The sequence below is a fragment of the Anopheles maculipalpis genome, chromosome 3RL (genome assembly GCF_943734695.1).
Source record: "Anopheles maculipalpis chromosome 3RL, idAnoMacuDA_375_x, whole genome shotgun sequence".
NCBI lineage: Eukaryota > Metazoa > Arthropoda > Insecta > Diptera > Culicidae > Anopheles > Anopheles maculipalpis.
Window position 1 is genome coordinate 67356630 of NC_064872.1, and position 23461 is coordinate 67380090.

Here is a 23461-nt window from a genome sequence, read left to right on the forward strand (position 1 = left end):
CAAGAAGTTGGCGAGACACACACACACACACGAGCTTATTTGTATTGGTGAGTAATATGCAAATCGCACAATTTCCCATTTTCCCTTTTTATACACCCCAACACGCTTAAAACAAAGAAACCCGAACGGTCACATTTTGAAAGGCACCAACCCGTACCTCTTCGCTTACCTGAGTACTTAAGGTATGACCGCGCAACACCACCCTTCCTCCTACCGGAACGGTCGGAAAACTAAAGGTGCCGTATTTCCTTGAATGAGGCCAACCCGAAGCGATCACGAACCACACTTCGGATTTGCAACTTCAGCCGTAAAGAAATAGTTTGCTTTACACTGCGCGTAGGTGTGCTAACCAATCGAAATCATATCAGAAGCCCGGACGGCGGGAAAATTCACCGGCTTTTTTCCGGCAGGAAACCGAGCTCTCCGGTCCGGTGGAAGGATAATTGCTGCAAATGAAAGCATTGTTTGACCCGTTGCAATAGGCAAGCTTGGTGATGGAAATGGTACAACAGGGCACAAAAATTAGCACGAGCGTGCACATTTACTTTGGCACACCTTAAACAGCAACGACATGTGTGCGTAAGTGTAGAATGGAAAATGTTTTTGTTTGAATTTTTCCTAATGCATCAACGGTTTGTTCCGCAAAGAACGCAACTAATGTTGGGGTGTATGTTAGCGAGAGTTTCTTTACGTTTTAAGGCACATATCGGCAGACCCCGTTCGGACATACGGTGGACCTTTGGTTTTCTACCACACCCTTACATACGCCATACTTGAAGGAAAAGGGGAAAAACCTTATGAGCAACCCTTGGGCTGTATGAGGTCATTGTTCTAATTGCAACCGTTGGACGTTTGTCCGGGCTAGGGTACAACACCCGGCTGACCGAGACGAACTGAGCGACGGAAAGTGGGGTATGAAAATGGGGAAAGCAGTAATGTGATTCCCAGCGGAGAACTACGAAGGAAAAGCACCAGGCAACAACATAATCACGATGCGTGATGAGGTGTGTTTTTTGATGGTTTAATTAATTCACCTTTCTCCACGATTCTGTGTGATACTGTTGATGGTAGTTTTAATGTTTCTGGTAGATTTGTTTTGTTAGTTATGATTTAAAATGTTCCAATCCACAACAGTAATACTTTTATCCTTTTTTTTGAAGGATTTTCTTGTACAGATAAGCTTTTTAGATTAAATGGAAAACATGTTCGTGATGTAATTATTGTAATGTAACATTCAGAGCTTTTTAACTTTTCTTCTATTCTTTGGAACAAAACACTAAGTTTTTTTTAGAACAAATCAACTCATGCGTGCTTTCGTAAAATTAACCATACGCTAGGTGCGTCACACTTGTTCACACCTGTTTCGGTTAGTGGACACTCCCACAGCGTTGCCGTAAATAATTTGAAATTAAAAAAAAATAGCACTTTCATTAACTTTATATATGAGCTACGCCTGGTAGCTCATCTGGCGTGAAATGAGGTTAGTTTTTTGTGTGTAATTTTTATTCTTATCATTTGATTAATATTTTAGGATAATTAAACCATTTGTTAGGAGTAGATATTACCCCAAATTCAAGCACTTTTTTATATTGCACTTTCGTACTAAAATTTGTAGAAATGGAAACTTTGTTAGCCAGGGTGGTGCGATATAATCCAGTCAAGAATGTTGTCCGCCTTAAGGCTAAACAAAAATGTCTGCCTTAAGGTTATAACATTAAAAAAAGTATGAACTAACTAAGAGATATAAGCTACATACTAGTAACGCACAACAATGAACTAGAGTAAATTTGATCATGAAATATGGAACACCATAAAAAGGAAACAAGTGGAAAGAATAAATAAATAACTAAAACACAAAAAAATAAGGATTATAAAGAAGATGATGGACTAAGGGTCATAGAAGAAGAGAGTAGATAGCAGAGGAAGCTTAAGGTTAGGAGGAAATCACTAGATGAGTGATGATAGTGGAAGTTTCGCATACTAATGAGTAACGGGTCCTCAGAGGCGAACCTAGTTCGACGCAACGGGATAATCAGTGGATCACGCGAGCGAAAGATTCGGGATGGAACGTACAAGGAAATACGGGACAGTAGGTGTGGTGCGTCAGTCTCTCCAATTAAGAGAGAACCAACGAATAACACCTGGAATCTTACCCGTCTGGTTACAAGAGTGTCGAAGCCCAGCATTTGACATCGAACGTGGCAAGGGGGGAGCGACTGATTAGAATAACCTCATAATTGTCTAAACACTATTCTAGGAAAGAAGCGCTGCACTTTTTCAACTCTTGCACTCCAGAGAAGACTAGAAGGAACCCTGACTACAATAGTGTATTCGAGAGTTAAGTGCGCAAGGCTACAATAAAGGGGTTTGAGGCATAACGGATCGGTAAAATGTATTGTACATCTAAGATTATCAAAGCATATCTATCACATTATTAAATGACCGAAAAAACTCATTCATGTTATCAATTATACAGTAATCTGCTGTGTGGATCTCGTCTCGTGTAACATCTGGTATATGTGTTGCCATTCCAAACGATATAATATTATATGAAAAAAAAGTACTTTACTGTCGTTCGTTACTTCATTGGTGCAAGAAGACTTGGCTTGCAGATTCAGGCTTCCCTGACTTGAACGTAGCCGTAAGCTAAGTAGCTGGAAAGACGTTCGGAAAGAGATTTAATGCCAAACTCGTCATATTGACAGCCGTTATCGCTGCTACCATGTACGTTGGGCCGCTATCGTCTGTAGTGCACTCCTACATATATTCTGAACAGTCAGAATTATACAAATAATAATAACAAGCTCTTTTGACTACCCAAAAAAACCTACCATTTGACTAGGTAAAATATTTCATTCTTAAATATTTGCTAATTTTCACCAGTGTAGTTTCTATTAACTGATTAAATGCTTACTTATCATTTAACAATAGCATACGATTCCGTCTCGCAGCTTGGTCAGCCAATGTTCAAGCACATCAGGGTCTTAATATTATGTATTTAACTTTCTCTGACTAGCACCAAATCCAACAGCCATTTTAAACGACCCGTTTCATGCGCATGCTCGCATATCCTTGCTCTGTCCCGATGACAGGCAACCCACAGGAATGAACATACTCGTGAGGCCTGGGTGTTCATGATTCCGTCAACATCCGCTTTTCCTTTCCCGTAATATTTTCCCTCTGTCCTGTAATTTCATACGCATCTCAAATATAAATCTCACCGCAGCTTGCATTCTGCGGGATACACGCACAGAATTCTCGATTCGGTGGTTAGGTTAGTCTAGTTCACACAGGTGACAAACCAACAAAAAGTGCCAAACAGTTCTAGCCGCTAGCAGTAAGACCTGACAAAGGGAACCAGTAAAGGGGAACAAACAGCCCTTACAATAATGATGGCAGTGGAATGATGGGTGACGGTCGGTTGTGTTGATTAACTCACTGTCGTTTTGCTAAGTGTTGTGTCCCTGTACCGTGTGACTCAGTGCATTCTGAAGGAATTTAGCATTGCAGGAGGAATTGTATGCAGCGCAGTCTGCTTTCCTACAACACAATTTCGTAGTGCTGTGCCTAGTGTGCGGCAAGGTACGGTACAAGATTTCCTATCTTGATGAGGCGCGTGTAACAAAGCGCACCGAAAGCTGTCACCTCTAGCGTCCTTCCTGCTCGGGAAAATCCGCTTGCACGGTGTGGCGGGCTATTTGGCAGGTGGTGGCAAGCAACAAGCATACATTCGGGCGCTTTTTTGCTGGTGCTGCCGCTGTAGCTCACCACCAGCAGCAGCAGCAGCAAAAGCAACAGCATCAGTAGCAGCGAATGTGGGCAGTACTACGCGACACGGCAGTCGGTTTGCTTGCCGAAATACACTCACTGCAGAATGAGGCCAAAATGTCAATTATAATAGCAATCGTCTTCATGGGCTTGCTCGAGTTAGGTAAGTTGTGTGACAGGGAAATTTGAACTTAATAGTGTGGCAATGCAACAATAAACTTCCATGGTTCTATTTTGCATTTAATGCATGCCAAAAACTACTATTTTCCTGTAACTGTGTGTTTTCTGTCTCGCTCACACCATCACAGGACGATCGCAGTACCTAACGACCACTGTACATAAGACATCAGCTGCAACGGAGAAGATTAATGATCTCTGGTGCTACTCGTGCAATGCCACCGACGATGGGGAGGCTTGTATCGAGCTGTCGTCCGGAAACAATGCATCCTACGTTAAAAAGTGTAACCCGGAGGAATTTATCTGCATGGTAAGTGACGGTGTATGCGTGAGACGCTAAAAAAAGGGAAATACACGGAGGAGTTGTGTCCGTTGTTTCCCGATACTAATGTGACAGCTGTAGTGATAAGTGCCGCGTAGACGAATGCAAGACGAAGATAGCAAGATCTTGCGCTCCTGGCACGTACTCTGCACACTTGCAGGGGAGGAAAAACGGACATTGTGAGGGTAAAAGGTCTCGAGGATGCTCAAATGTAGGACAATGAGCAGCCGCGTGCAGTATGACACAGTTATTGGTAAGGCGCGGAGCAAAACAAAGGACGAAAGAAGCGAGGAGTTTAGCGATTTTTGACAAACGCGTATCATATAACACAGTGAAGGTAAACATGAGGGGCATCATTATATCTACAACTTCTAACTAAATTGTGATGATCGTTACTTTTATGTCCCCACACAACTAATTTGCTGTGCCATTTAATTATTATCAGATGAAACTTTTAAGTGCAGCATTTTTTAACTCCTTGACCCTGTTCCAAGAAGAAATTGAAGGGAACATGAGTGTGTGTGTGTGTAAGTGCAGTTCGTAAGAGAATAACAGGGGACAGATGTAATGAAGAAAGGTCATGTTGACGATATGAAGTAAACGTTATTTACTGTCGTCCATCCAGTACATATACGAGACATGCATGAAGCTAACCGATGAAGGGATATAAGCTCACCGTGGAGCAGTAAAGCAAACTGAACTTAGACGCGAACTTTATGATGATAAATCGATAAGAGGAAACGAGATGGAACCAAGAGCCAACGGAACCGTAGGGCTAGTGGCACGGGGTTCGCTTAGGCCTGGAAGTATCATATTTCAGGGGCATTTAATTGACAAATGTTTTGAGCATCAGACAGCAACGGCAAACCTCATTTGGCAACTGACGTCAGTAAGGGAAGGTCCCGAATTAGTCGGCATGGTGACGCTAATTAAATCACGATTAGATTTAGCTTCACGGTATCGCGATCCCACTGAAGCATCCTGTGCTGCGGGTTGATAGAAATTAATGAAATGAATTTATATATTAAGCTGATATCTAGTTTGGTGTCCGAAACGGGCATTTTGGAGGCATTGTAGCTAGGCAGAAAATTAGTTTATAGTCTCTGAATGTTAATTCAGATTTGTTCTAAATTTTGTTCTAAAATAATGTGTTCTAACATATCTTTGTTCTTATCTGCAAATTTGTTCTAAAATATCTTTTTTTTTTATTCGCTGCAGGTTAAACAATTTTCCTACACGACCAGCACAGAAAACTCGACCTCCACGCCAAAGCTGTGGTCGCTCGAGCGGCGTTGCATCAGCAGCTGCGAAGCGGGTTGCATAATTATAGGCGAGCGGACGAAACTGTACGCCTGCACCAGCTGCTGTGAAAAGTCGCTCTGCAACACCGGCAAAGCGCACTCGACCAACCCGATGGCACACTTTCGGCGCACCTCAACGGCACTGGCACTAGGCATGCTGATGTTCCTTAGCGTAGCGAAACCCACGCTACCAGTGATGCTCTAGTTTTGCGTGCTTTGTAGAACGATGTACTTAAGGTATTTTAGAATCTTATCCGCAGTCCAGAGCACAACTATCCTCTCCTCAAGCACCACGCCCGTAACACGTGTGCGCCATCGGATCCGAATCTTCCACACGGCCAAACAGAACACAGAAAACCTAGACCAATTGCTTCCAGGGACCCCAAAAATTCGAAACCGTTAGGGAGTTGATGGACTTCCGCAGGAGTGTTGTGCCATTAGTAGAAAACAGTTCGTTGCAACGACGACAACAACAAAAAAGATGCCAAAATAGTAACTTTACCGTTAGCAACACCGATCTGCTTCAACCCAACCCCACCCCTCTTCCTCATCGTCCCATGCGGCACGATTCCATTCAATTCTATGTCGTTCGTTCCATTTAGATAGAATTTGAAAAACAAAGCAAAAGAAACAAACATTTACTCTTGTATAAGTTTCAAATTATTATCTCAGTGCACGGAACACTTTAGACTTTAAGGAACTCAACACTCAACGTTCATTCAAATTCAAACAAAATTTCTTCGACAAATATCGCATACTTACAAAAAAAAAGCCCCCACGCGCAATAAACCGAGTTTCGATACCAGCGTACACTTACTAGCAAGAAGCAGTACAATTGAAGTAAACATTTAATATAGACGTAACGATATTGTGAATCATCGAAAACGAGTGCAACTTCTATAGCGTAACTAAGAGGTGGTACGCAATGGTGCGGTGTTTCTAATCTGCAGTTGAAGTTTTTAGAATAATTAAGCCTACGGAGACACTTGAGACACAGTACCATAACACGTTTGCGGTTTAAAACATGCGAAATGAGTGTGCAATTTCGAACGATTTTAAATGTGAATTTGTATTCAGTTATGTATCGTTTATCATACATTACATATATTGCAAAAAGCAAGGCTCTGGTGCCCATCACACGTAAGTTTGTCGTACAGCATTTTATCCAATCGCGTATAATTGTAGGTTTTTTGAACATTTGCAATAGCTAATAGTAAGAAACCTGTTTATCTATCAACACAAACACTAGCAGAGACACACGCCGAGACAGATAAAAGCACCTACATAATACACCTCAACAGATGCCAATGAGATTGGTGGTCCCAGGGTTGGACAGCCAAATAAATTTACTAGTATAAAGCGTAAGTAATACAGCACAGACCAGTGGAGAGCAGCAGTGAGCAGCAGCAGACTGCGTTGGATGCATGCCGCTGTGGTGGCAAGGAATTTTTATTTGTACTTTTTGTCTTGTGTCCGGCCTCTACCGTAAGGGACGGAGGTTTTTTTTTTTTCAATAAACACATACACATTTGATGCAATAAAAATTTTAATGACGCTAGAATAATAATTTGTTTGTCATTGATAACTTAAATCTTTTTCCAAGATGGATGCTAAAACACTTAAAATTATATTTTGTAGAATGGCTATAGGCAATTCTATTTGATTTCAAAAGAATAGAAAAAATGTGTAACGGGTTTTGATCAAATAAAAACATCTTTACCTTTAATTTTAATCGTAGTAAAGTTTTCAAAAAATCGTGTTATATCCGTAGTTTATAGTTTTGTTCTGTTCGAAGCATTTTGTTGTCACATTTTGTTAAAACACTTAAAGCAATCATATTTTGATTAATTGTTATTTTGTCCGAAAAAAACACATAAATTTTGAAGTTTCATAACTTTGATAAATACTTGAAATTGAGAGAGCATATTCAATTTAATAGAAAGTATAAGAGTTTACTTTAAAATTGCATTAATATTAGATTACATAGAAAAATATTACAAGCCTCTAAGGTTGTTGTAGCCCGTTTGCCTGGAATATGAAGTTTTTCTGGTTACACGCGACAGGGTTAAAGTAGGTAAATGCAATCCGATTATTCATAACAAACAACGACCTTGACGATACCAGCACCGCAAACAAAACAATCACCCAGAAGGCCTACTCCAGTTATCCATACGCTCCCATCAATTTCATGACGTCAAAATTTGGTCCATTTTCGTTACCGGTCGCATGCGTAAAATATTAATCATGTTTATTATCACCCACCACCATGAACAGTAAACAAACCGTGCCTGCTGCCGGCACAAACGCTATTACATCAACGCGACGAATTCGAATCTCGAAGGCCATGACAGAAAAAAAGCGCACACAATGGATGCGCGTTGCGGTGATGATGAGTTATTCACTAACGTGACCATCGACCGCAGAAACGTGTCTGCCTTACACCTCCCCCTCTGCAATTGATAATCCTTTCCTTGCTGCGGTAGAAGACAGTGGAGCGAAGGTTCAATTGAGGCCATCGATTGCCGGCATCAGTCTCCCAAACCGACTGCAGCATCGAAGGTAATCGTCGGGAATTCCAGCGTCACAGAATTTCTTAAAACCAAATCCACAGAACGACCGGCAAACCTTGGGGGAATGGCCCCAATGAACATTGCCACCCATCGCCATCCGTGAGGAGGGCGCACATTCGCGACTTCGTGGAACTCTCGAAATAACAACTTAAAAGTGGAATTTTGCTGCCAATGAATTTCGAAGAAAGGGAAACTCATCGAAACAGCAAGCACACGAGCCCATCAAGAGCGAGACAGAGGCAGCTCCGGTTGTGAGGTTGAGTTTATGAATGAACCACGACCACAGATCCGTGTTATGCAATCCCTGCCGATGCCGGGCTGTGTGCGAAAGTTTTTTTTAGCCGGGAAAACCCAAACCCGACCCAGAAAGCTTCTTACAAATCAAAACAATTCAACACGCGAGTGCCGGCCGGGGTCATACATGATACATGCCACTGTGGCTGCTGTAATCGAACAAAACAGCAGTGGAAAACCCCATCTATTGCTTTAGTGCTGGTAAAGGAGTGTGGGCAGCATAACACCCCAACGCTGCACTATGTGCAAGCTGCCGAACGAGCGATTATTTGTGCATTGCACCGAATCGTCCAGCTCAAATGCTTTCGATCGAGTGGCCTCGATTTCGTTTGTATCCGGCTCTTAGGATCCGTGTATGAAAAATGTAATAGATGTAACATAAACCTATTAGGAGATTTATTTGTTGTAAGTAATTGATTAATTTGCATTTAAAGCATTTTGAATATATTGGTAATAGACCATGGCGTTTCACTTGCCTTGGTAATGAAACACTCATCTAAAACAGACATTTTACTTTCTTCAAGAGACGAAAACAGTAAAAAACCAGCTCCATGACGTAGAAGATAAAAATAATCAACCGCCAAGCAAGCATGACGTAGTCATTGACAGAAGAAGCAAAAAGCAGTCAAGATTCCGGCCACATATTGTCGACCACAACCAGACAGCCATCCATCTCCATCTCCAGACACGCCAATAAACCTTCTCAGGGCCGGTGGGCAACGGTTTGGCCTTATTACTGTGTCGTAAATTGCATAACCGTCGATGTTTCCCTGTGGCTTGAATCCTGCTCTTTACTGCACATTGCGATCAAGCAAGCACTCGCACGAAAGCCAGCCCCATTGCTCATTGCTGCAGCAAGCTTACGGGACGCCAATGGAAAGACAACGGTGCAAAAAATTAAAATCACATACTCCCCCTCATGCCGAGGGCCTGGTTCAATTATGCTTTAAACTGCATCATTGGTAAAGGAACATCCGGGAGTCACAAGGTAATGACGACTCACAGCGAAAGAATAAGTTTAAACAACGTGTTCGATTAAGATTTGAAAGAACGCGCTTAAACTAAATAATTGCCCCTAAAAGCAAAATTTTAAATTGCTTTTTATATTTACTGAGAGATGGCCTGGCCGTATTACTTATTTTAAATTAGTTTATCAACAAAACAATAGTTTTTAAAGTAATATTGCATCTAAATTGTTTTGCAGTGATTCAAAAACTTTCACGCCACGGTCTAAGGCAATGACTTTTGCTTAAGCCCTTTAAAAATACCTATTTTACTAAAAGCTTTATAATTCTGTCAACCACACAATACACCCTAAACAATGCATTAAATCCCACTTTAAAATGTAACAAAAGCTAACGGAACGCTGCTCTCTGTAGGTCAGTTTCACCGTCCGGTTCCGTGTCGATCGAAATGAAAGACTTCAACGCCCGGTAAAGCGCGAAACCCCAATTTGTTGAAGTCACCCGTTTCGAAGCAATCGATCCACGACCCGAAAGGTTCGGAAATGGCTCACTTTTCACCATCCCGATGATGATGACTCATGACCGCACCTCCCTCCCCCGGAACCTTACTGGATCGATCATGTAATCCACAAACTCTCATAAACGTTCACGCGGTCAACTTTTGTCGATTCGAAGCACACAACTGTGTAAGAGTAGAAGGAAAAAAACTGTGGAAACACAAAATGTAGCGTAATATACCGCACCCCCCATGCTTCCACCCCCCTGTCTCTTCCCTTACTTTCGGTCGCATCATAACCGGTGCCGTGCCGTGTGTTGGTGGTACAGGAGTGCATGATGTCAATAAACCCTCTCTCTACACACACTCGAAGGATCGTTCCCTTCGCACCACCCGGGAAAAGAAGCGATCGGAAGCTGATCAATAGCATCTGGCACGATGGAAGTGAAAGAGAAAGTACTCGATCTGGCCGTGCGGTTCGATCTGACATTCAAAAAGCCACAAGATCCCGGCGCTGGTTCCGTGCTAACGATGGGTAAGATTTTTATAAGTACATCCAACGGGTCAAAGAAACAAACACACCGTCTGAATATGTGTTTGTGAATGCATTTTTGTGGTCATGTGTAGAAGTTTTCCTTGCTTTCTTCGGTTACGGTAATTTTTGGATTTTTTCATGGCTTTTTCGGTTTTGGTTGCGGATCTTGTAAACGGGTCGTGTTCGTGTGCGGACTTGGTTTGGACCTGAGCGAGACAACTATTACAGTGTGAGCGAGCACATCGTAGGAGTAGAGGAGGAAGGTAAACAAACCTTACCTTGTGTGCTAGGGGGGGAGGGATCGATCTCGCGGGAGGCCAGCAACACCAAACGTTGTGGCGGTGGGGTTCTATAAAACAATCCGGTTTGCGTTGGCCAAAGTCAGTTCGAGTTGTGAAGTTTGGCCGGAATGGTAGAGCGCATTCGGCAGTGAAAGCATAGTAAACGGGGTGTGTGTGTGTGTCTGGCATCAGTTTGGTGCATCAATTGCCAGCCTGTGATCTTCAAGTGAACGACGGTGGATCAACGGATTAATACGAACGAAAAAACGAGAGTGAGAGTTTGGAAGTGCCTTCCTGGGAAGAGTGAAGCCGTGCAAGGAGTGATTAAGGCAGCGAATCGTGTGGTAATAATTTGCTGCTTAATACTGCTGCACCGTAACGAAAACCGTCGAGCCGAGGAAAAGTTTAGTGGAAACCAGTGGAAAAGACGTATCGAAAAAGGTTAGTGACAAGCAAAGGAAGCGATCCAGTCAGTAAGTTCGATTCGTTCAGGTGGTTTTGAGGACCAACAAACAGTGATTTCATCCAATGAGTCAAACAATCTGAGAAGGGCTTTTTAGGGGTGAGGAAAGGTATTAAATGTAACGGTAACGGTTATGATAAGAGCCATAAAACGATCCGATGAAATTAATGATCGATAGACTGAAGAAAAGCCCTACAGAACGGAGCAAAAGAAAGCGAAAATGATCATTCTTTCGAGATGATCCAGCCGAGAGTGTGTGATAAAACGAGAGGGAAAGTTTTATTGCCTTCTCTCCATGGTTCTTCTTGTGTGCGAAGGTTCAATGAACTTTGAAGAATTTTCATTCCAAAACCATTCGAAGCCATTAGTTGAATTACCTAGCATAACAAGGGGAAGCATTTTTGATGAATAAAAATATAAACATTTTGCTTGGTTTCATGTAACAAACAATTCCATAAGAAGTAGCTTCTTGAGCAGATATGATGATTATTAGTTGTTGTTAAAAAGTAAGTAAAGATTGTAGAACTACCACGATTTTGCGAAACCATCAAACAGAAAAGGTCAAATTGTTTACAGCAAAATGGTCAAAGCATCAGTCTGTTACTTATAAAAGTGTTAAACTATATTTTATATCTTGTATATTACAAACTATCTTATGGTTATATTGCTAGGAATACGTGCTTTTTGTGAGTATTGTGCATTGAAATACGCTGTTCATCATTCCACAAACTACCAGTCAAAATAACTGGTTAAGGTAGTTCTAGTGTTAAGAGGATCTTTATGAACAAAAAGTTCATTAAAAGGATTGCTCAATCAAGCCTTTTTTTTATTCTCCTTCTTTTCAAACATTATTTGCGCCGTTATTATTATTTCGCATGTCAAATAAGTTAGGCGAAAATAATTTCAACAGCCATGCAAAATTGCGCCACTTCTCGCCAAATATTCAAAGAATCGCTAATTAATTTCCAAACCTTTTTTTCATTGGCACTTTATTTTGCATTACATAACACCGATCGTAAGTGATGATCTAATCAAATAAAACACCCAAAATTTATCCCACAATTTTCTTTTTGGCTATATTAATCAGCAACTTCGGAGCACTTTCATATTTCGCTCGTCGAGAAAGTTTTATGAACACCGTCTCTCTTTATGGTTTGAGCAAGATTGCCGGTGAGCTCATTGTATGCAAATCCGTTGTTCCGAACCGTACCATCAAAAACACTTTCATCATGCGCGCCGGGTTCTTTTTCCCTTACGGCTTGCTTGGAGGGGCGAAATGTACAAAGAAAAGAAACAAACACACAAAACACCCGTCCACCGTATTGTCACAAACAAAACGGGAGTGATTTTCATCCTCCACGTAACGCCGTTAAAGTCGTCAGCAAAAGAAAAAAATAATTTTAACATGGCGAGTAGCTTACGGAAATACAAAAAATTGTTTTTCTCTCCTTGAAGTTAAGGGGCGCGTTATGAACAGTTTGTAAAATCTTTCGTAAATTTTGCGACTCTGCAAGAAAGTTGCGTTTCGTAATTGTTTTGGCACACCGTCTAGACGATGGACAAATTCGCCCACACGCTTGTATGAGGCAAAAGTTGTACAATATATGGCCAGAGCACACACAACCAGCACCAAACTACCTCCAGCCGGATAAACAAACCGCTGCAATTTCACTTTCCATATTCAACGCCATAAGACGGAGAGCAAAATCTCACGCAAACTAAAGTCGCGACAAACCGCTTGGCACCAATAACCTCCCGTAAATTGAAAGGCAAGGGTTGAGAAAAGTGCGTTGGCGGGTTCGCAGATAGAGCAGCAAAAAAAAAAGGAACCGTACACAAACAAATGATGCGTGAGTAGTGTGTCGAGATAGTCAAATTCGCGCTTGTGCGATCATCTGATCGCGGGACTGTGTGCGTTGGTTGAAGATTATGCAATGCGTTGCACACACCCGAAAGTGACACATGGGGTGGACGCCATGACGCCACACGGGAGGACGCGACCTCATTTCTAGTTACGACGAAAGAGAGAGAGAGAGTGAGAGAATGGAGAACTACCTTCCTTAACGGGGATCATACCTTAACTCGGAAGATAATGAACCGCGGTCGTTAATCTTTGTAGACATTTTCGACAACGGTACGATCGCGATCGTTTGGACGCTTCCGGATCTGTGTGTAAACAGCCAATGAAAACAAGAATGCTGTATGTAATTTTCCGCAAAGCGACAACGTAAAAGTTCATTCATAGTTCAAACAGGCATGGCGTTTTCTGCTCTTTCCATTTCATCGCATAGAGTCGTCCCCTCTGGCATTGAGGCGAAATGTGGCCGATTTGCGAAAGTAAAAGTTTTTCGTTGACTCTTTGCTTGTGTATATTTTTTTATGTGCACAATTTAACAATTCTTCCTGTTTGTACATGGACGTCATCGGTGCTTGCTTTTGCACCACCATTTTTTCGCACAGCGAGCTGTTGCCCAAATTAATGAATCACACTACACGTTTCGTCTTCATCTACTGTAATGGGATAAACGGGTGTGCATTATATGGACCACATCTTCACACTCCAAACAGTTGCCGTTTGTTAAGGAAAGCGAACCAAGAGTAAACGATTTTCGAGGCCACCTTTCACGGGTAGGTAGCGTGAGATGAATTTCGTAAGCGAAGCGCATCGAAGTGGAGAGTTTTCAGGGGAAGAAAGAAAAGGTTATTGTTTCGTTGCTGTCCCGGGTGTTTAGTGTAGCCACCGGCAGAAAGCAACAAGATCAACCAAGTCTTTGTGCTCTTTTGTGTGCAAAATGTAGACTATTTTCTTTGTAGCGCTGTTGAAACTGGTGAAAGGAAGTTACATCGTTTGGGTTTGTATCAGGGTCAAACAATTCCACATCAACCCCAAGCATGAAGATGTACTTCCGGGGTTAAACATTTGCATGGAAGGGGGGTTTGCGAATGAATGTTTTGAAAGTGTTTTGATGCATTTAAAACTGAATCTGTTTAGAGAGATTTAAAGCAATGAGCAGAGATGAGAATGCAGTGCACACATATCTTGCTCAAAAGACCACCTGTACGATCGACAATGTCAAGTTCAGCAAAGGATGCCAAACGAAGAAATCTCCCGGTAGTAGACTCTAGGTGGATTGATCGTACATACCTGTCCGAGACGCTCGATTCAACCTATTTCTTCGTTGGGTCTTTCACACCGAAGACATGCTACTTCCGAGCTTTGCGGTCACTTTCGATTTTACGCTTATCGTGCCATAGCCACAGAGCGGCTCTCGAGGCGCCGACCACTAGGATAAACAAAGAAACACAGGAAAAGAAGAATGAGTTATGTGAGATGTGAATATTACCTCACTAGTGCAGCCCAATCGTGCTACCATGGTGATGAGTGTGTAAGATGGGAAGATGGTTGTTAGGTAATCTTATGCAGTTGAAAACCACAATAACAAAGTCACCGCTTGAAGTCGTGGCTAGCCGGGCGAGCGATTTCAATGGTCAGGCGCGGGTAATAATATCTTAGCGCGGAAGTTAATGGTTGGACACTGTAAAAAAAACCCCGATCCGGAAGTTGGCCGTTGTGAGTAATTGTTTTTTCTGTTTTCTTTCTCTTTCGCTGTAGACTGTGAGAGGACCTAACACCGAACCACCACAATGAGATTGCTTAGATCCACAGCACTATTGCTAGTGCTGTCAGCCGTTGCTGTCATTGGTGCTGATGAATGGGGCTGGCTGCCGCTGGAGGAAGGACTGCAGGGCGAGGATAAAGTGCGTGAGAAGCGACAAGACATCGGTGTACTACCGGCAGCCCAGCAGAACGTCACCGAGGTCGGTGATGAGGACATCCTGAACTTTATCCTGGACAGCGGTCGCCAAGGGCGCAGCCTCGAAGGATTCGACGAGGTGTACAGTGATCCGTCGGTGCAGGACGCACTGCAAAATGCTGATGACGCTCAGGCACGTAACATCATCAAGGACAAGCTGTGCTCGCTCGGTTTGATGCAATGCGAGGGTGGCGAATCGATTGAAGGCAAACGACCGTACTATCCGATTTACGCCCAGCAGCAACCACCCCGTCCCAGGCCACCGGTGCGAGGTCCTCCACTTCCTCCGCAACAGTACGCCCAACGTCCACCGCTACCACCACAGCAAGCCCTTCCACCGAAACCCCAGCACCAGGGTCCTTACGGACCACCGAAACCAATGCCGGTGCCAAACCAAGCACAACACAAGATCGGCTACGCTGGATATCAACAGCGTCCACCCTTCAATGGACCTCCGAACTCGTTCGGTGGCCCAAGCTACGCCTCTGCCTATCCTTCCAAGCCGCTCGGACCGATCTACGAAGGAGATGCACCGCCGTTTGATTTTGAACCGATCGGTGCCGGAGATAAGGTTTACGAGGGTTCACTATCGAAGCCGGGAATTGTACTCAACGATGGACCGCTGGTAAAGCCAGTGGAGCAGCACATCCACCATCACTACCATCATATCGATGGAGCAGCTGATACGAAAACGGTCGTCGTGAACAATCCCGTACCGGTGTCTGCCTCGATTTTGAGTGGTTCTGCTGTTGTTGGTGGATCCAGCTCGTCCGGGTTCAATGCCGCCAGCAGCAATGGAGTGTACTCTGCTGGAGGTGTTTACGGCTCGCAAGGACTGTCTGGCAACAGTTTCTCACCTCTGGCCGGGTCCGATTTTGATTACAAAGAACTGAAGGGCGTTAACAATAACAATGGTTTTGGACAGTCGGGAGTGTACGCCTCACAATCGAAACCTGTTTTCGAGGGATCTTCGTCCTCGTTCGGTTCGGGAAGCAGTCAGAGCGGTTTGTACAACCAGGGTCCAGCTCAGTTTGGTAGTAATTCGCTGTACAGTGGGGAGACTTCCGGTACCTATCAGGGTGGTAATGCTGGAGGTTTCCATTCCACCAATCCAACTCTTTACAAGAAAGAATTGACCGTAAAAGGGCCAGCCGCTTCCAACGGTCTGGGAACGTATGCCGGCAATAGCCAGTACAGCAAGTATAGCCAGTACAACAACGGCCAGTTTGGATCTAATGGAGGACAGTTTGGGTCGAATGGAGGACAATTCGCATCAAATGGAGGACAGTTTGGATCAAATGGAGGACAGTTTGCATCGAACGGTGGACAATTCGGTTCGACCACTGGACAGTACAGCCAATTCGCCAACGGAAACGGTATTGAGGATTGTGTGTGCGTGCCGTACGATCAGTGCCCGGCTCAGGATGTGATTGGTCGCAAGGACGATCTGATTCTTCCACTGGATCCTCGGAATCTGAAGACCGACATTGAAGCAGCAGCTGATGAGGTTGTCATTACGGACGGTAACGGTACGATGACAGTGGTGCGCGTACCAAAGAATGCAACCACCGAACAGGACACCAAGGCCAAGAAGATAAGCAAGCGTGAGGCAGCGGAAAAAAAATCGGACAAGGCTACGGATAAGGTCAACATTGAACCGGTAAGTGAGATCACATGATCGATCAGTCTGACTGACAGATCTCTGGTACTGTTAACCGCAACTACTTCAACTACTACTACTGAAAGCTCAAAATTCCATTATAACCCCGTTCCGTTCGGCACGCATAAAACAAACAAGCAAACAAAACCATAGACACACCAAACGACCCTAACCCTTAATCCTTAACTTCCTAACATGTCCCTCGCTGGACTGTACACATTGACCAAAACCAAAATCGTCTAAGGTCCCCTGAGAATTCATGGAGAATCTTTTTTCCTGTACTACAACCGTGGACGAACGCCGGATACACGTCCGGAGGACAAATGAAGCAACTCAATTCTTGATATTGACCACCATGCTCGAACCCTACCGAACTAGAGAAATGAACGAAAACTGACCCATTGTGATTGCATCTAAGAAAGACTGCTGGAAAACCGAAGGATTGGAGCTTGCGAATTGGACGGTTGAGTAAGCTCGAAGTTGCGATACTCACCACTGGAAATTGGAAGGAATTTACAAACCCAACACACACACACACTCAAACGATCATACACATCCTCTGTACGCCTTTTCTGCACTCATAGACGCCGTGCGGCACGGGATTTTAATGGGAAACGCTTGCGCTTGCCTATTAACCGGTCGACGGAACAGCCTATGTGTGGGCGTGCGTAAGTGTGTTCGCTTTCGTATGTGCGCGTGTGCCTTTGTATGGATGGGCAGCTTCCTTTCGTTTCAAATGTTCCTCAATTTCCATTTATATTATTTTAGCGGTTGGGCGGCGGTGGTAGTGGTGGAGACAAGAAGGTAGTGCCTACCTTCGGTGTATCGTTCGGTTTGCCGTACCCATCCGGTTATCCGCTGAACCCGTACGGTCCCCATCCGGCACCGAATCCCTACTTTGGATCGCTCAGTGCGAACGGGTTGAACTTGGGGCTGGTAAACGTCAACCCGCTGGTGTCGCTCCAGGTGACGAAGGACGAGTATGGTGATAAGGTGCTGAAACCGCTGGTCAACTTGCACGTCACACCGACGGAAAACATTGTCCACAAGATAGGTGGTCTGCTGGCGGCTAAAAAGCAAAACATCTACCACGTGTTTAATCAACACGAGCATTATCATTCGCATCACGGTGGATATCCTAGACCGCCGCCAATCTATCATCCCCATCACGTACATGGCCATGGACCTCCACCGTTCATTGATGGGCCAATCGTTTCCAGACCTCCACACTTCGGTCCCGGTGGTCAACCGGAGCTTATCTACACCAAGCCACCCGGTCCGATTTATACCGGTCCGGGGCATTTTAATAGGCCACCTCCGTTTGTCGGGGGACATGCACCGTTTGTTGGTGGACCACCGATTGGTCCACACATTGGGGGTCCAGTTGGGCCTGGATTTGGGCCGCCGCCATTTGGACCGAGACCTCCCTACTTCCGGGATGCGTCCTCCGGGGTCAAACCTGGCGGCGAAGATACCGAATACTATGACAATGTTGAGTTGGGACGTAGCACAAACGTGACGTTTGCTGGTGACAGCACCAATGCTTACCGTCCGGCTGGTAACTACAAGTACCAGTCCGTGTATCCACAAAATGCACCGAAAGACATTAATGCGAACAGAGCACAGTACGGTCGGCAGTACCAGAACTATCAAACTGCGAACGGACAATATGCAGACCAATCTAACGCTGTACGACTTCCATCCTCCTCCGTACCGACTCAGAGCGTGCCTACGCCGGCACCAGGATATTCTGAGGGTAGTGACACGATCAGCTTTCCAAGCAGTCGACGCCGTCGACGGGCAACGGATGTCGAGGTACCGGACACGCTGGAAACCGACCAAGAAAAGGTGGCAACCGTCTTGAAGCAGGTCGAAGCGACAGGTGATTCTGCCTCAGTGCAGGAAAAATCTTTCTCCACAGAAAAGGTACGTAACGGTAGGTAGACGGACAACTGATGGCGCGAATGGATGAGATAGTCCTTGAGACTGACGCAGAGAGCTACTTTCGGCACGGACCTTAAGACTTTTGGTACACGATTAGGTCACAAAACCAGAGCACAGAGAAAAGAAAACACAACGACAATATCTAACGAATGCACAAATTTGAAGCTTGAAGTTGTGAAGCAAATGATTAATGTTTCTCCATTTTCCACAGCGACAAGCATACTATGGTCCACGTCCTGGTCAGCAGCAGCAACAGCAGTGTAGCGGACGACAGGTTTGCTGTCGCCGACCGGTATACCGTAACCCAGCGAATCAGAATCTGGGCAAGTGTGGTGTTAGAAACGCTCAGGGAATTAATGGGCGTATCAAGAACCCTGTGTACGTCGATGGAGACAGCGAGTTCGGTGAATATCCCTGGCAGGTGGCTATCCTGAAGAAGGATCCGAAAGAGTCCGTGTACGTCTGCGGCGGAACACTGATTGACAATCTGCACATCCTCACGGCAGCTCACTGTGTGAAAACGTAAGTGTGCACCAGAGAAACCTGTTTATTTTTGAGCAACAATCATTAACCGGCATCTTTTTCCATCCCAACAAAACAGGTACAATGGATTCGATCTTCGCGTACGACTTGGCGAATGGGACGTTAATCATGATGTTGAGTTCTATCCGTACATCGAGCGGGACGTAATTTCGGTACAGGTTCATCCGGAGTATTACGCCGGTACGCTGGACAATGATTTGGCCATTCTGAAGATGGATCGCCCAGTGGATCTTACCGGTGCGCCACACATCGCACCGGCCTGTCTGCCCGATAAGCTTACCGATTTCTCAGGACAGCGTTGCTGGACTACCGGTTGGGGTAAGGATGCGTTTGGTGATTATGGCAAGTACCAGAACATCCTCAAGGAGGTGGACGTACCAATTGTGAACCACTATCAGTGCCAGAACCAGCTACGCCAGACTCGGCTTGGCTACTCGTACAACCTGAACCCAGGATTCCTTTGTGCCGGTGGAGAGGAGGGCAAGGATGCGTGCAAGGGTGATGGCGGCGGTCCGTTGGTATGTGAACGGAACGGTGTCTGGCAGGTGGTTGGTGTGGTGTCTTGGGGCATTGGTTGTGGACAAGCGAATGTGCCCGGTGTGTACGTGAAGGTTGCCCATTACCTTGACTGGATCAATCAGGTCCGCGGTCGATTCTAGGCGACGCAAGATCCAGGTTCCAGCCTTTCATTATTTATTGACCCTTACCGTGTAATTATGTTATGAGACTAGTGTGTATGAACAATATGTAGAGATGATTTGCTAGCGATAGAACATATAACGATCAACTTCTTCAGCTGAAACCATTGCGTTTAGCGTACCGTTTTCAGCCGGAGTTAAAGTGTACGATGCTATGTGCAGGCATTCGAAGAGTACGAACGGAGGTTTTTTTGCGAGATTCAATATGTATCCATAGATGTAACGAAAATCAAGGTTCTCATACATGAAATGAATAAATTATTTTATTTATTCCGTTTTTTGTAACTGCTGCTGCGATTGGATTTATATTCAGATGATGGCCACATTACCTCTCTGGTATACCGAAAAAAAATCTATTCACAGAGAAACAGGATATAGGTTAGTCCTCTGCGGATACGAGGTGAGTACGTATGCAGACAAACTGAACTACCCTGCATGAAACAAAATGTTTTGTTTAGCTTATTTTGATGAGCAGAGACGGATTTAACCTTTGTAAGGCTCTAAGCGGAAATGGCGTTTCGGCCCTTGCATGAAGGACCCTGTAATTTAACATCCTGTGACCGGGTGGAAAAGGCGAACAAAAAGCCTGTGGATCTCCATCCATTGGATCCGATTCGTTTTGGATTTCAGTTCGGGGCCATTTTCGAGCCGGGCGACTCATAGTCCGCTTATAGGAAAATCTGCCTCTGTTGATGAGCTTGGCCCTCGTAAACAGTAGTAAGTAAAGTGTGACTTCAACATTTAAGCCTGTACTTACACCAGGAATGGATTATAGCTCATCATGCGTATATTCAACCACAAGTCAAGAAGCAGGCCAAAGCAGGGAACAGCTCACTTGTTGGCTTTACGATTCCTACTACGTCAAGCCGACCATCTAATGGCTTACTAGACTTGCTGATACATCGCACCGGTTCTGCCGTGGGAAAACCGGGGTCGCTGCCAAATAAGCAGAACAAAAGATGTTACAAATGTGTTATGCTACATGGCTCAATCGGATATAGAGTAACAGCGTGAATTCATCCTGAAGAAAGGCCGTGTTAAATCTTGTCCTGGCTAGCCTTATACGCGCCCTGGTAGTGAGACAAATCAAGTAAGAGATCAGTGACGGGTCAAGGTGTTTGTAGGCCCTTCGACGAGATGGATACTGGGATCCCATTCACTAGCGAAACTCTCGCCCACGTACCCAAGTCGTTCGGAGTGGGGGTCAACTGCAAGCATGGTTGCAATTGAAACTGAATTGACCGGTGAAGCTCCTCTCTTCAGCGAGTCCCCCTTTAACAGACGAAACCCCTGGCGACCGCCAACTCCGCCCAAAAGTTAATCCGCCACTGTATGAGATTGATCTTAGGATAAGACGTAGGCCAAAACAACAAGTAGTAAAATGGTGCTAGAATGCGTGCTTTTCTAAGTGTTTAGTAACAGGAAGTAAAATGGAAAAGCATTCGGTACTTACGCAAAGGACTTTAGTTACTCCTCCTCTGGACACAGGGCACATCAAGGATTCCGTTTCGGTTTAGTATTTACACAAATGCTTCTAAAACTATACTTTTGAACATTATTGAACGAACACCACATGACACTATCACATTCTTTCTATTTTCCGCTACGAAACGCACGCCAGTTTTGTTTTGTACAGTACTGTCAAAGACGAGTACTTGTCAGTGTAGTGGTGATAATGGACCTACCTACCTGTCACTCGCACGCTTGGAACATGAAGTAGAAGAAACGTAAACACGGCGTTTGCATAACGCAAAAGCAACCACCACCCAGGATACGATGGCAACGATAAAGTACATCGGCCGTACCACGGATTTCCGTGGCAAAACACTGTGGGAAATAGTGGGAAACTTGAAAAACTTTGGTGTAGGACGTGTCGTTGTCCGGAGCATGTTCGAACGCTATCCCGAGCCAAGCTTTATGAAAATTGTGAAAGTTGAAGCACTGCCGAATGAGGTACGCGCACAGTCCCGTGCTTTTGGTGTTTACCTACCGGTATTTTACTACCGAGTTTCCACCATTTCCCTTATCCCAACAGGAACCTGCCCGCAAGGTACGGGTAACGGTGGAGAAAACGTTCCGCGGTCAAACGAGTCCCAACCTAGTGCAGATCGAAAGTGTATCCTACAAGGCGGACTACCGATTGCTGTCCAAACACGAGGAAGCTTCCTACTGCAGGCTGGTCGACCGACAGGAGAAGATATTCCCGCGTGAAATCGATCTGCCACCGTTGCTGAAGGAATTTATCGCACGCGAAACGGGAAAACCAGCGCCAAAAGTTCCGATCAAGCTAAAGGTGGGTCGTGAAAGCCGATACCGCGTGGCGAAGGAAGGCGAACGACCAACGGTTGATGTTACGATGAACATCGGCACACCGGCAAGCCCTAGCTTATACGCCAACTGTGAACTATAATTCGCATTAAAATATACCAGTCAATGAAACTTCAAATAATGCATTTATTTGAAATGATATCATCAATCATCGCGCCACGTTACTTCCACCTCATCCGTACGGAACCGTTGCGTGATGGTCGAATCGTTCCATCCCATTCGGGTGCCACTGCGGAACATTTCCCACCCAGCGTGCGCTATCATCACACCATTGTCAATGCAGAACCGTTCATCGGTCGCAAACAGCTTGGCACCACGCTCCTCACACATAATCCCCATCATTTCCTGCAGCCGCAAGTTACACCCAACACCGCCAACGATGAGCACCTCCGACGAGCCCGTATGTGCCATGGCACGTTCCGTAGTTTCGACCAGCATCGCAAACAGGGTTTCCTGCAGCGAAAAGCACAGATCTTCATCGGACCATTTTTCCTGGCCGTCGATTTTGTCCTGGGCCTTTCTTTGTTTGTTTTTCGGGCGTGCCTTCTGCTCGAGGAAGGACAGTATGCCCGAGAAGCTCATGTCCATGCCTTTTACCGAGTAGGGCAGTGGGACGTAGTTTTTGCCACCTTTTGCCATCTGCTCGATGTTATAGCCCGGGCTGGGATCATTCGATAGGTGAATGATGCGCGCAAACCGATCGAGACAGTTGCCGATCGCGATATCGATCGTTTCACCGAAAATGCGGTACCGCTTGCAGGCGTACGAAATGATCTGCGTGTTGCCACCGCTCACGTATAGTACGGTAGGATTTACAGCCTGCGTTATGAGCCGTCCCATTTCGATGTGGCCAATGCAGTGATTCACGCCCAATATGGGTTTGTTCCATATTTGCGCTATAGTCCTGGCAACGATGGCCACTGCTAAGAGGGGCGGTGCCATACCGGGCCCTTTGGTGTAGCAAACGACATCGATCTCTGCCGGTGATATGCCGGATATACCTAGCGCACGCTTCAGAATGTCCAGCACCCGTGAACGATGGTGTTGAGCCGTTTCTTTTGGCAAAAATCCTGTCGAAAAGAAGATGCATGTTTATGTGTACACCTTCTCGCACTTCAAGACCTTACCTTGACCGGGTGGTGTTATGTACGTTTCACGCTCGTTAGCCAACACGTCCCCATCGCGGACGATTCCGACGCCAATTTTATTGGCACTTCCTTCGAACCCAATTGCGATGACCATCGCCGGAATAGAGCGATTTATTGTTTAGTTTTATATTCCGGTGCAAAAAGACCAAAATA

The 23461-nt window shown here is 44.9% G+C and overlaps 5 protein-coding genes across 5 annotated transcripts in view; 3 read left to right on the top strand and 2 right to left on the bottom strand.

Annotated features, from left to right (window-relative positions):
- The window catches only part of LOC126562150 (multiple inositol polyphosphate phosphatase 1), a 222946-nt gene that overhangs the window by 44789 nt on the left and 154696 nt on the right, over positions 1–23461 (bottom strand). The window lies entirely within an intron of this gene.
- On the top strand, positions 3813–5817 carry LOC126563063 (uncharacterized). Its single transcript, XM_050219673.1, has 3 exons — positions 3813–3931; positions 4077–4255; positions 5486–5817. Exons 1-3 carry the CDS (start codon positions 3814–3816, stop codon positions 5771–5773), a joined length of 585 nt encoding a protein of 194 aa, XP_050075630.1. The 5' UTR covers position 3813; the 3' UTR covers positions 5774–5817.
- LOC126561398 (uncharacterized) lies at positions 11108–19793 on the top strand. The gene is made up of 5 exons (XM_050217512.1): positions 11108–11138; positions 14786–16647; positions 17416–18573; positions 18803–19113; positions 19193–19793. The coding sequence occupies exons 2-5, from the start codon at positions 14818–14820 to the stop codon at positions 19791–19793; spliced, it is 3900 nt and encodes a 1299-aa protein (XP_050073469.1). The 5' UTR covers positions 11108–11138; positions 14786–14817.
- Positions 21539–22242, top strand: LOC126563104 (uncharacterized). The gene is made up of 2 exons (XM_050219720.1): positions 21539–21785; positions 21868–22242. Exons 1-2 carry the CDS (start codon positions 21609–21611, stop codon positions 22240–22242), a joined length of 552 nt encoding a protein of 183 aa, XP_050075677.1. The 5' UTR covers positions 21539–21608.
- LOC126562544 (tRNA N6-adenosine threonylcarbamoyltransferase) lies at positions 22305–23402 on the bottom strand. Its single transcript, XM_050219088.1, has 2 exons — positions 23288–23402; positions 22305–23230 (listed from the first exon to the last, which is right to left on the bottom strand). The coding sequence occupies exons 1-2, from the start codon at positions 23400–23402 to the stop codon at positions 22305–22307; spliced, it is 1041 nt and encodes a 346-aa protein (XP_050075045.1).

What these genes read in the sequence shown, in the direction of transcription:
- LOC126563104 (XM_050219720.1), top strand. Translation starts at nt 21,609, where the DNA reads ATGGCAACGATAAAGTACATCGGCCGTACCACGGATTTCCGTGGCAAA. An exon ending in TTGAAGCACTGCCGAATGAG is followed by an intron (nt 21,786 to 21,867) that starts GTACGCGCACAG and finishes TTATCCCAACAG; the next exon opens with GAACCTGCCCGCAAGGTACG.
- LOC126562544 (XM_050219088.1), bottom strand. Translation starts at nt 23,402, where the DNA reads ATGGTCATCGCAATTGGGTTCGAAGGAAGTGCCAATAAAATTGGCGTC. An exon ending in CATAACACCACCCGGTCAAG is followed by an intron (nt 23,231 to 23,287) that starts GTAAGGTCTTGA and finishes TCTTTTCGACAG; the next exon opens with GATTTTTGCCAAAAGAAACG.
- LOC126561398 (XM_050217512.1), top strand. Translation starts at nt 14,818, where the DNA reads ATGAGATTGCTTAGATCCACAGCACTATTGCTAGTGCTGTCAGCCGTT. An exon ending in AATCTTTCTCCACAGAAAAG is followed by an intron (nt 18,574 to 18,802) that starts GTACGTAACGGT and finishes CATTTTCCACAG; the next exon opens with CGACAAGCATACTATGGTCC. An exon ending in GCAGCTCACTGTGTGAAAAC is followed by an intron (nt 19,114 to 19,192) that starts GTAAGTGTGCAC and finishes CCAACAAAACAG; the next exon opens with GTACAATGGATTCGATCTTC.
- LOC126563063 (XM_050219673.1), top strand. Translation starts at nt 3,814, where the DNA reads ATGTGGGCAGTACTACGCGACACGGCAGTCGGTTTGCTTGCCGAAATA. An exon ending in CATGGGCTTGCTCGAGTTAG is followed by an intron (nt 3,932 to 4,076) that starts GTAAGTTGTGTG and finishes ACACCATCACAG; the next exon opens with GACGATCGCAGTACCTAACG. An exon ending in CGGAGGAATTTATCTGCATG is followed by an intron (nt 4,256 to 5,485) that starts GTAAGTGACGGT and finishes TATTCGCTGCAG; the next exon opens with GTTAAACAATTTTCCTACAC.